Genomic DNA, 11,918 nt, shown 5'->3' on the forward strand with positions numbered 1-11,918 from the left:
ACAATACCATAATGTTTGGAAGATATAAGATATTCATTTCTCCAAGCCTGAGTGGCATCAAATCGCCATTAAACTGCTTGCCATTGAATTTGAGGATTTGGGAGAGAGTCATACACGATGGAAAGTTTTATATATACTTTCTCTATCCTCCAATTTCCGTATAATTATTTCAATATATATTATATTATATTATTGTCTTTAAATTCTTAATTGACAAATACAGTGAGTTCCTAAGAACCCAAACCTCATCAAGAGGTGGTTGACTATGACTCACAACATGGCTAGCCCATAAGACAAAATTCTTAATAGTTCGAGCTCTAACTACAAATAAGCTAAAATCAATAGCTCATGTCTCTCGTTTGTATGCCTACTATAAGCTCATGGCTATTTTTCTTCATTAGAGTACAGAATTATCTAAATTCTTCGAAAATTGGCCAAATAGATTAAAGTTAAAATCAATTATCTATAGATGAAGTGTAGTTCTAAATAGCAATTACCTATTTCCAAAATTTATATGAGACTAAATCAAGTTCATTTGAAGATTTAAACCCAAATTACAGAACGTGCAATCAAGAACTGTGACAAAAAATCAGTCAATCAACTCAAAATATTAATCTAAAACATGTATTAGTAGTATTGCCAGGACAAAAATTTCTTCGAAACTTGACGTGTCAATGTGGAACAATTGACTAAACAATTTCTTCCAAACTTGGTGTAAAAGTGTCTGTTACAAATTGTGATGTGAAAGGTTTGTCTTTTTGGGTTCCGGTGTATTATTCCTAATAAATTTGATGATACCATCATTTTTTGAAAATAAAAAACAATCATTTCTCGAAGCGTGAATGACATCAGATCACCTATTAAAAAATTTTTAAAATACTAAAATTCATACCCACCAAGATTCGCTATTTTTTATAATATAAAGATAGAATTTTTTTTTTCTCCATTCAAGTAGGACAATACAAATTCTGGTTAAAAAAGAAAAAAGAACAGAGTTGACAAATCTCTTCCTGTTATGATGTGGTTTGTTTTTGGTCAACAACTATGACCGAATTTAAGAACTAGTTCAATAGTCAGGTGGCGTTTGGATAAAGATTATAGCTGCGTCTGCGTTTTCAGATTTTTTTTTTTTTTTTTTTTTTTTTTTTTTTTTTCTGCAGCCGCAAGTGTTGACCCAATCTTCTGTGAATAGTGCATTCGTGCACTGTTTATGGACCCACAAATTTCACTTTTCAACAACTTTTTTCATTAAAAATGAGTCCTGCAGTATTATTCACACATTTTAAAATTATTTTGCTACAATATTTTCAGTTTTCAGTTAAGTCAACTTTTGTTTTGATTCAAATTCAATCCACTTCACTGCCATTGCCAAAACTTATCTTGCTTGCAATATTGGGATCTGTACCAAATGGAAAAAAGCATTAAGAAAACCCTCTTGCTACCAAGCTGGAACCTATTTGTGAAGTAAAGGACACAGACCCTCCTCTTTTCTTATCTAATGATCATCTTTCCATTTCGATCATTATGAATTCCTTCATCTTAAATTGCTCTTTCCTTCCTTAACCTCAACAAAAAAATTGCTTTGGGTTTGGTTTGATTTGATGGAGAGTGTGAGTGCTCTTGGTAATAGTTTCATATTAGTTAGTAAATCTCCAAAGTTATAAATTGAATGATGCAGATAAAATTTCCAATATTTTTTTATTTGTGGTTTTGCGGGCGCAAGTATGTATACAATCAAAGAAGTTTGAATTTTGATTGAACTTATAATATTTTGCTATATAAGCTTTTGTGTCCTTACAATTTTATTCATCAATATTCTAATATAATTTTTTTTTATTGGACTTCAATTCATTCTTTATTCAACCCTTCATTAAATGACAAAATAGATCTTTCAATATACAAACACAATCAAGGCATGGCGGATCTCAGAAGATGAAAACTGGATTGGTTTTAAGAGCTACGAGGTTGGTGAATGGTTTTCAAGAAGCCCAAGTAACCCCAGCCCCATTAGTATGGAAACCACCTGCAAACCCTTGGGTACAAAGTTAACGTGGATGGAACTATTTTTAGTGACCAAGGAGCAGCATGGATTGGAGTTGTGGTTAGAGGTGATCGCCACAGAGTGGTGGCTGCGTAAAGCAAAAAGATCTATTCTCCTCTGGGACCTTTGCTAAAGCCATGGAGGCTGCAGTGTTGTTTGTCTGTGACATTGGTGTTCAGGAAATAATTCTTGAGTGTGATTCTATGCACCTGTGTACTGCATTTGCAAGGGAGAACTGTAACCCTTTTGCTTGTGGCAAATGTTATTAATGGCATATACGATGTTATTACTATCCAATGTGAATATGTGATTACATAAATAATTCTAGCAAAACAAAAAGTAACCAATGGTATCGCTCAAAAAAAAAAAAAAAAAAAAAAGTAACCTATGGCAAACTATATATACACACCAAGTTATTTATTTATTTGAGGCATCTTACCAAAATAAATAATGGCGAATATTGTATAGAATTCTCTAAAAATATTTGATTTTTGGTTGAACTCATCAAATTTTGTCGCATAAGTTTTTAAGGTTTCATAATTTCATGTGTTAATATTTTAATATATATTTTATTTAAATTTAAATTTCATTTTATATTTAAATAAACCATCCATTAGAATTTTGATATATCATATTTTTCTTTAATGATAAAATATATAGTTTAATATATAAATACAATTATAATAAATGCATAATGATAAAATATTTAGTTCCATATATTCCCCTAAAAAAATGTTCCTTATACAAAAAAATAATCATAATAATTGCCATTGCTCATTAGTAACTATTATAAATATCAAATTTGATATTTGTAAAATGTTGGAAACAAAGAAGAGATATTACCTAACTTTTCCTTGAAATTTACACAAAAATGATATTACCAAAAGAGGTGACAGGAGTGAGGCATAGATCAAGTTACTATTTTGAGACAAATCATGCCATTTATGAACATACTTGATGTAGTAAATAAATAATTTCTACATGTTGTCCGCAGGATACAATAACCCTGCCAACTTGGTGATTATCCTTGCAAGCCTACATTGCTTGTAGGATATAAGCTCTCTATAACACTTTCTTTTTCTATAAAATAGAGTAGAAAATAAAATATTTTAAGAGTAAGAAGAAGTAGACGATGAGTGTTTAGAACAATAACAAAATTGTTTTTGAGAGTGTGTAGTTTGATGAACCAAAAAAAGTTGATGGCCAAAACTTTATTTCTCTCTATCTAAATAATAGCATAACTGGACAAGTGTCAGCACATCTTGTCTTTAGCCAAATAATCAATACTTATGAAAACATTTAAATGGGTCATAAAGCTATTGAAATCAATAGACAATCAATAGCTCATAATGTGGCTAATCTTGGATACAAATCCGATTAGAAAGCTTCAGAATATACATTTGAAATATTGCCAACTAATTTGACTTTCCATTAAACTAAATAATAAATAGTTGTATATATTGGATAAATTTCACAAACTTATCGTAAGATTGTAATAATACCAATTGGGTCTTAAACCTTTTAAAACCCACAAATTTGGTCCTCAAAACACAACTTTGTCCCTACCTTTATTTTCTCTTCTTTTTCTCTCATCTGACTCGTTCCTCTCCTCTTCTCTGATCTGAGTTTCTTTCTCACAACTCTCTCTCCTTTAAACCCAAATAAGAAAATACCCATTTCCCTTTCCAAAATCCATTTTCTTTGTCTTCTTCTTGCTTGCTTGCCTTGGGAGAGTCTTCCGCCTCTTCAGGAGTGTTGCCTCTGAGGATATCGACAAGTTCCTCTCGTCTCTGACGAACAACAACGGCGTTTGGGTGGAGATTCCTAAGTTGGTGGAGAAATACTTGGATCTCGTGGAGTAGAAATTTTTTGGCGAAGGAAGAGCCAAGTGGTGCCAGTTTCCTGATAAGGACTCGGCTTTTCTTGAGTCTTTGGATTGGGTTTCCAAGTTGACGAAATCGCTTCAGGAATCGAAACCGAAGGAAGATAAATCGGGGACTAGTGGTTCTCTGATCTATTGCATCGGAGGGATTCAACAGCGAGCGATGTCGTATCTGGAAGAGGAATTTCGGTTTCTTCTTGAGGAATCCAAAACCGCCGAATCAGAGGATTTCCATGGCTACTCCGATGACGTCGTTTCCAGTCTGAGCAAAATAGCGAAGAAAACGATCTCAGGTGGCTATGAATCCGAGTGTTGCTGAATGCTGATGCCGGTGACCAGGCTCATGAGTTTCGCCAGTTAGTGAGACAGTTTTGAGGAAGGGGAACGAAATAGAAGAGAAGAGAGAGAAAGAAGAGAGAATAAAAGATAGGGACAAAGATGTCTTTTAAGGATCAAATTGGTAGGTTTTAAAACATGTAGGTCTGTGAAATTTATATAAGTAGTTCAGAAAATAGCTGTACACTTAAGTTGTTGGCAACTTTCCATCTATTAACGTTATCGTATTAAATATTCAAATAAGAACGTTTGAAAGTAAAATATTTAGGATAAATTTCAAATTATGCCTCTAAAATTTAAGTGTAAAATTTAAGTTTCAGAATTGAATTTTACTCGAAAGTTTGGATTTTACACCCGAATGTTCTAGAATTTGAACTTTATTCCCTAAAGTTTTGAGGTATTTAGATAAGTTTCAGAATTTGAATTTTACCCCTTGAAATTTGGAATGTTTGGATTTTATTAAGTTTTAGATCACTGTAAATTAGATTGTCTAACCTAATTAATTAATGAAGTGAAGATTTAGGTTTATTATTCAGATTTAGATTAAAACAAAACAATCATATCATGTAAATAATGCGAAAATATAAAAAACGTAACGATATGATAACCCAGAAAAACCTAACTGGTAAAAAACTTGGAGATGATTTAGCCTATCTATCTTTAAGGTAAAAAACAAATCCACTATTCCTATCAAAAAAAAAAAAAAAAAAAAAACAAATCCACTATAGAGAATCGAAGTTTATAATAAGACTTAGACTACTAACATCCTATTGCTACCACATATAGAACTTACTAATACGACCACGTGCAAACTCTAAATTCACGGGCTCCTTCTCTATTAGGCCTTTGTAACACAAGCACCCACACTTGTGACTTTGAGACTCCACTCAAAGGTTTTGGATCTCCTTAGATGTTGATCTTGTATGCAACAATATTGGATCTTGAGATTCTTTAAAGAATAACACCGGTAGAAGACTTTAGAGAGCTTTTAGGTACAAAACCTTAGATCTACAAAAGGGGCTCAAGATGCACTCCAATCTTTCTAAAAAAACTCTGAAACCCTCCCTAGGGTTAACTTATGATGTCCTTTAAATACTGGAAAAAATGGATCGCGATTTGCGCTTCTAACGGATAAGTTATGGCATTTTTACGTTTGTCGATTTTTGTTGATATGTGACTTTCGATCGATCGAATCTAATTTTCGATTGATCGAGCATTGCAGAAATTGAATAATAATTTCTTGCAATTACTTGATTCCAAACTTAATTTAAGCCAAACTTAATTTAAACCAAACTTTGAGCAAGTCTAAACCTAGACTAAATGTTTTAATCATGGTTTCCCAATATATATAAATTGAAGTTCTAATACATTCGTTCCTAAACTTTTAGAACCTAACATATTTTACACCATAGAATTTGGATTTTACCCCCTAAAGTAAATATTAAATCTAAACATTTGGATTTTACACCTAATGTTTCAGAATTTGAGAGCATAAAATCTAAACACCCCTAAACTTTAAAGGTGTAATTTGCAATTTACCCAAATATTTATAATGGAAAGTATATATATTGCAATAAAAATGAAATTGCTGGCAATGATGGTATTAAATATCACGTTAATGTTAAAAATTTTTCCTAACTAAAACCATTGATGACAGCTATTCAAATTCTAATTTATATTTGAATTTCAAATTTAGCAAAGATTGTATTTGTCATTAAGGGATAAAATTGATTTTCTCAATTCACATGAATGAGTATTAAAATCAAATATGATATTTTTATAAATATATCTAACATAAAAAGAGACAAAATTAATTATATATATATATATATATAATCTATACTATTATTTAAGGGACTTCTCCAGTTTGAATTTCACATTTTTTAGTTCAAAAATGCTCCTATAATCTTATGTTTAAGTAAATACAAAATTAAAGGATAATCCGGTAAAAATGTAACTCTAACTTTCACTAAAACATTACCTAAAAAATAAGACTACTCTCCTATTAATTTTTAAATTGATTTATTCACTTATAAATTAGATTTTTAAAATAAAAATTATATATATATAAAATAATTAAATACAATTTTTTCCTACAAAATAGGACCACTAAAAAAAAAATCGCGTGTGATAGGGCTAGTAACAACTAATAGGTAGAGATGATTCATTAGGAGAAGCCACCCTCCCATGGGTCATATATTTTTTCCTCCAAACCTAAACCCAAAGAGCATCCTTTTCGAAGTGGAACCTCCAGTTGAGCTTTGCAAGGTAAGCTCAATTTCTGCCTTTAGCTATTTGAATATCAAGACCCCCTTTAGTCTTTGGCCGAGTTACTTTAGACCATCCCACCCAATACATTTTTCTTTTCAAGTCACTGGATCCCCAAAGGGAGTTCCTATTGAGCTTGTCCAAATTGTCTAGTAACCTTGAAGGGAGATAGATGGATTGCATTACATATGAAGGAATGGCACTAGTAGCAGCTTGGATAAGAACCTTATGACCAGCAAAGGAAAGGAGATTTGCCTTCCATCCTGCTAGTTTTTGTTTAACTCTGTCTACAACAAAGTTTAAGTCTTGATTAGAGGCTCCAACATGTCTTAAAGGGAAACCTAAATATGTTCTCAGATTTAAGGTGGGTTGAAACCCAAGAATATTACAAAACTCTTCTCGTTGGTCACTATTAACATTTGGAGAGAAGTACACCTTGGACTTAGTATAATTTATCTTCTGACCATACCTTGTGTAAAATTCATCAAAGGCATCCCTCACACTATGCAATTAGCTGCATCCGCTTTAGCAAAAATGAGGAGGTCGTCGCCAAAGAAAAGATGGGTAAAGGCTGGCCCACTTTTTGAAGCTTTAACCGGACTCCATTCCCCATTGACACTTTTTTCCTCAATAATTTTGCCCAAAACTTCCATACAAAGAATGAATAAATATGGCGATAGTGGATCACCTTGTCGGATCCCCCTTGAAGGGAAAAAAGGATCAAGGGCTCCACCATTGAAAAGAAACTAGAGGTTGTGGGCACACAACTCATAATCAATTAAATAAATCAGAAGGAAATCTGAACTCTTGAAGCACTTCCCTTATAAAGGACCCTTCAAGCCTGTCATAGGCTTTTTCAAGTTCAACTTTGATAACCATGTTGTCAATCTTCCCTTTTTTCCTGCTAATAGTATGTATGATTTCTTGGGCAATTATAGCATTATTCACGCCTTTTCGCCCTAGCACAAAGGCTGATTGGAAGAGGGAAACCACTATCATCTCCATGAGTGGCCTGATTCTAGCCACTATCATCTTAGTTATGATTTTATAAACAATGTTGCAGAGACTAATAGGTTTAAAGTTCCCCACAATTTCCGGGCCTTTGATCTTTGGAATGAGAGCTATGTGGGTTTGGTTTAGGGATGTGGGACCTTTTTTTCTTGGACTATTCTTCTTATTTCTTCAGAGACAGAGCGGCCAACCACAAGCTAGAATCTTCGAAAGAAATAGCATGGAGTCTGTCAGGACCAAGGGATTTGAAAGGCTTCAAGGACCAAAGAGCATGTCTGATTTCCTCATCAGAAACATGGATGTTGATTTAATTTGCCTCGGATTTAGAAAGGTGAGGCCAAACTAGATCACTTGAAGGAGTGGTCATTGAAGAGGAGGTGAGCTTTTAGGAAAAAAGCTTGATAAAATGATCACGCACAAAGTCCATGACTTTCGCGGTATCATTAATCCACTCTCCTTGACTGTTTTTGAAATTTATAATTTTTTTATGTTTCCTTCTAATCAAAGTGGACATATGGTAGAAGGAAGTATTATAATCCCCCTAAATCTTTAAATTATTTGGGATTTGAAGGCCCAAAACTCCTCCTCTTAGTTCAAAATAGAATTGAGCTCCAGCTGTGGCTCTTTTTCTAGATTGACAAGAAAAGAAGTAGGCCTAACTGCCATGGTTCTTTGAATTCCACTCAAATAAGCCAAGATTCTTTTCTTCTTTGCAAATATGTTCCCAAACAGTTCATGATTCCAGAGCTTGACCTCACTTGTGAACTAATTTATGGAATCATATAAACCAACATGATTGGCCTAAGCATTCCTCACTAAATCCGGAACGGAATTATCCGAGAGCCAGAAGCTTTGAAATCTGAAAGGTCTGTCCAGTCTGAAGTTTGATTGTGGATGAAGATCAAGCAACACTGGGTAGTGGTCTCTTAAGCATTTAGTTAGGTGTGAAACTTGGGCTTCCAGATACAACATGCACCAATCAGGATTTGCAAAGAACTTGTCTAGCCTTTCTTGGATGAAAGAAATAACACCATGACCATTTGACTAGGTGAATCTTGGCCCTTGAAATCCGAGATCAGCCATATTACAAGCATCCATATGCTCTTTAAAGGAAAGGGCTCTAGATAGGTTAACAGGTCTACTCCCAAATTTTTCATCATTTGACAATAATTCATTAAAATCACCAGCTATAACCCAAGGTAAATTATGAATATTTGTAACAACAGACAAATTTTCCCAAAGCATACATCTTTCTCTATGCCTAGGACTAGCATAAATAGCAGTAAAAATCCAACTAAGATTAGAAGATCTCACCTTAACAAGTGCATGGATCTCCTGTTCTGTGCTAGCAAGGTTTGTAATTTCAACTCTATCTAGATTCCAGAGGAACCATAAACCTCCAACATAACCCACGGTATCCATGTGTATTGCTCCTTGAAGTGGAAAAGTGTCAGAAATTTCTTTAGCTCTATCTCCCCCTACGGTCTCCATAATGACAAGAATTGCCGGGTCATGATCAACAATCAGATCTTGCACATGGGATTTAAAGGAGGGCTTCAAAGCTCCCCTACAGTTCCATATTATAACATTCATCATGAGAGGGTGTTGTGGTGATGGGAACTCATCAACATGAGGGTTGATCTTCGCCTCCTCCCTCAAGGTCCATCTAGTCCAACGTCTCATCTCCTTAGAGAAGCCTCTCCTCAGCATAAGAGTAGCACACTGCTGGAGTACCCCCATCATCATCTCCCTTGAATGATAACGAAAGTTGACTTTAGTTGTTGGTTGATAGACCTGGATTAGCTTCAAAACAATCCTTTCCCCCATCACCGATATAGGGATTGGGCTGAATTCCAACATCCACCTTTCCGTTAGTGATGGTCTTTGATTTAATTTGCAAAAGATTGGCATCGGCGAAAGCTGCGACACACTTCTCCATACTTCCACATATGTCTCCGTCTTTTCTTGGATACCTGACTTGAACATCCACCATAGTTGCTCCATTAGCTGCCACGCTGTGACTGTCAGTGCTAGTGTTTCCATCCTTGCATTGCTCTCCGTTAGTGGGGAGAAGAATTTCTAGGCTTTTGCTGGGTTGGGGTTGAGCCAAACCATTTCTAGCTTGAGTAATCCCCACTTCCTTATGAGGTTCACTGGTGAATTTGAAACTTCCATCAGTGAAGCTCAGTTGAGGAGAGCTAAAGCTGGAATAATTTGTGTCTGTTCCAAAGGGATTTTTGGATGAGGAGGCCTGTTGCTTAGAACATGATGGATCCCTAATTTGCCCTTTTACTTCTTTACCCTTTAGTCCATAGTTAGGCTTCATGTCATAGGGTTATTTTATTGGGCTTTTAGACAGCCCACCTATTATAGGCTTTTCCATTATGGGCTCTTCCATCCCACTAGACTTCCTTTTCCCCTCCTTGTATTTGCCTACTCTGGTTTTAAAAACCACCTCAGTGGAATGCCGACGTACTGCATCCGTATTTGCTTTAGGGGACGTGCCACTACCACTACCTTTTCTGTCAATCCTAGTTCCATTCTTTTTACGTGTCACTACAATCCACGGACCATATGTGTCCTCATTATGTTGGGTAGTAGTATTTTTGTATTAATCAGTAATAGAAGCATTGTCGTTAGCATCCTCCACCTTCACATTCTCACCGTTTTCTCGTGTTGTACTATCCTCGAGTGGCTTATTTGTCACCGACTGTTTGATCGTATAATGGCATGCCTCTTTCCGATGGCGGCCACATGAAAAACAAAGCTTACTTATCCCTTTATAGGTGACTAGTTGCTGAAAACCCCCTATCAGATAGTGTATATCAATGGCTTGTTGATGCCCACCTGCACACACAATCTAGCAAAGCAACCTCCTGCTTCCGATGTTGTGTGGGTGTTAATCCGGAGGACAGTTCCAATGGCTTGGCCAATTTCTGTCAGAGTTTTAGGATGATAATACTCAATAGGAAAGTGTGGTAATTTGACCCAAATAGCTACAGGGGCAATGTTGGCAATATCTGGCCTAAAATTTGGCTCCCATGGCCTAATGGAGAGAAAGTGTTCTCCAATAAACCAAGGGCCTTTTTTTAACACCAAATTGTGGTCTTCTTTCAGTGAGAACCTAACCAAAAAGAAATCAAATCCCAAATCAACATAGTCGATTTTTCCTTTATGTTTCCAGAAGTCCAAAATCTTGGAGTTAAGATAGCTGAACCCTACTATCCTACCATAGACCTTAATGATAAGGGCATTTGATCAAGGAGCTCGGATGTGTTGCTTGAGAGCTTTAGAAAGCTTTACAGCAGCAAATCCTTCCTTGAGCGTTTCAACCTCTGAATCGGACTCCATTTCATCTTCTACATACTCCAAGAAATCAAAAGCCTAAACATAGGGATTTCCCCTAGGAGCTTATCTTTGAAGGATGACAGTGCTCCATTGGAGCCAACCAGAGCAAAGAGATCATTCCTATGAAGAACAGTCTCTTGTATTGGTTCCAATGAGTGATATTCCTTGACTTTCTTGGTGCTACGACGTAGCTCTACTTCTTCTTTGCGAGAGAGCTCTTGAGAGAACATTCGTACTCGTAAAAATAACCTCTTCTGAGCCCTAACCATAGTTCACTTTACTATCCATATAACATTACAAATTTAGACTTCTTTTTTTGGAAAAATTAAATTATGCGCATAATTTTTACTTTAATGATCTAAGAAATCAATCCTAACAAAAGATGACACTAAAAAGGAAACAAAGGGGAAATTATTCATACTGATAAGTTAAGTAATTAAAATTAATAATTACTTTTAAAAGAACATGTTATAAGTGCTTGGACTCATTTACCGAAGTAATACATAGAACAGAATACACAATGAATTTTAATTATTTAATAAACCCATTCATAAAGGATTTGTCTTTGGCTAAACACCCTGGAATAGAAGGGTAGGTTCTTAGTAACTAATAAATGGGGTAGATTTTTATCAAGATATTCAATTCAGTCCTTTAAGATAGTTTCAAAATTAACCCACCAAAACAAAACAATTGAATGGCATGGTTATATATTTTTCACAACAGAAAAATCACATACCCAAAGATGCACTAAAAACCCTCTTCTATTCACAGCCATAAAACCCAGCAAGGAAAACACCCAAAGATGAAAGAACCCATGGAATCCTACTGAAATCGAACCCACACACCCAAACAACACAAACATAAATAACAGAGAAGTGAGACTGAACTGGAGTGAATGAATGAAATACAGAGAGATTTCAATAAAACGACACAAAATGCAAGAAGAAGATTTAGGATTCCTCCCCACCCACCTTGTACACAATACCCACAATATCAAAATTGATTACGATCCTTTAAAGAAACCTTCACCTG

General features: G+C 35.1%; 1 protein-coding gene across 1 annotated transcript; it reads right to left on the reverse strand.

Annotated features, from left to right (window-relative positions):
- Positions 1 to 2,056: 2,056 nt before the first annotated feature.
- On the reverse strand, positions 2,057 to 9,759 carry LOC142618248 (uncharacterized). Its single transcript, XM_075791152.1, has 2 exons — positions 8,853 to 9,759; positions 2,057 to 2,257 (listed from the first exon to the last, which is right to left on the reverse strand). The coding sequence occupies exons 1-2, from the start codon at positions 9,579 to 9,581 to the stop codon at positions 2,243 to 2,245; spliced, it is 744 nt and encodes a 247-aa protein (XP_075647267.1). The 5' UTR covers positions 9,582 to 9,759; the 3' UTR covers positions 2,057 to 2,242.
- Between the last annotated feature and the right edge of the window lie 2,159 nt (positions 9,760 to 11,918).

This window comes from Castanea sativa, chromosome 12, assembly GCF_040712315.1.
Source record: "Castanea sativa cultivar Marrone di Chiusa Pesio chromosome 12, ASM4071231v1".
In the NCBI taxonomy this organism is placed as follows: domain Eukaryota; kingdom Viridiplantae; phylum Streptophyta; class Magnoliopsida; order Fagales; family Fagaceae; genus Castanea; species Castanea sativa.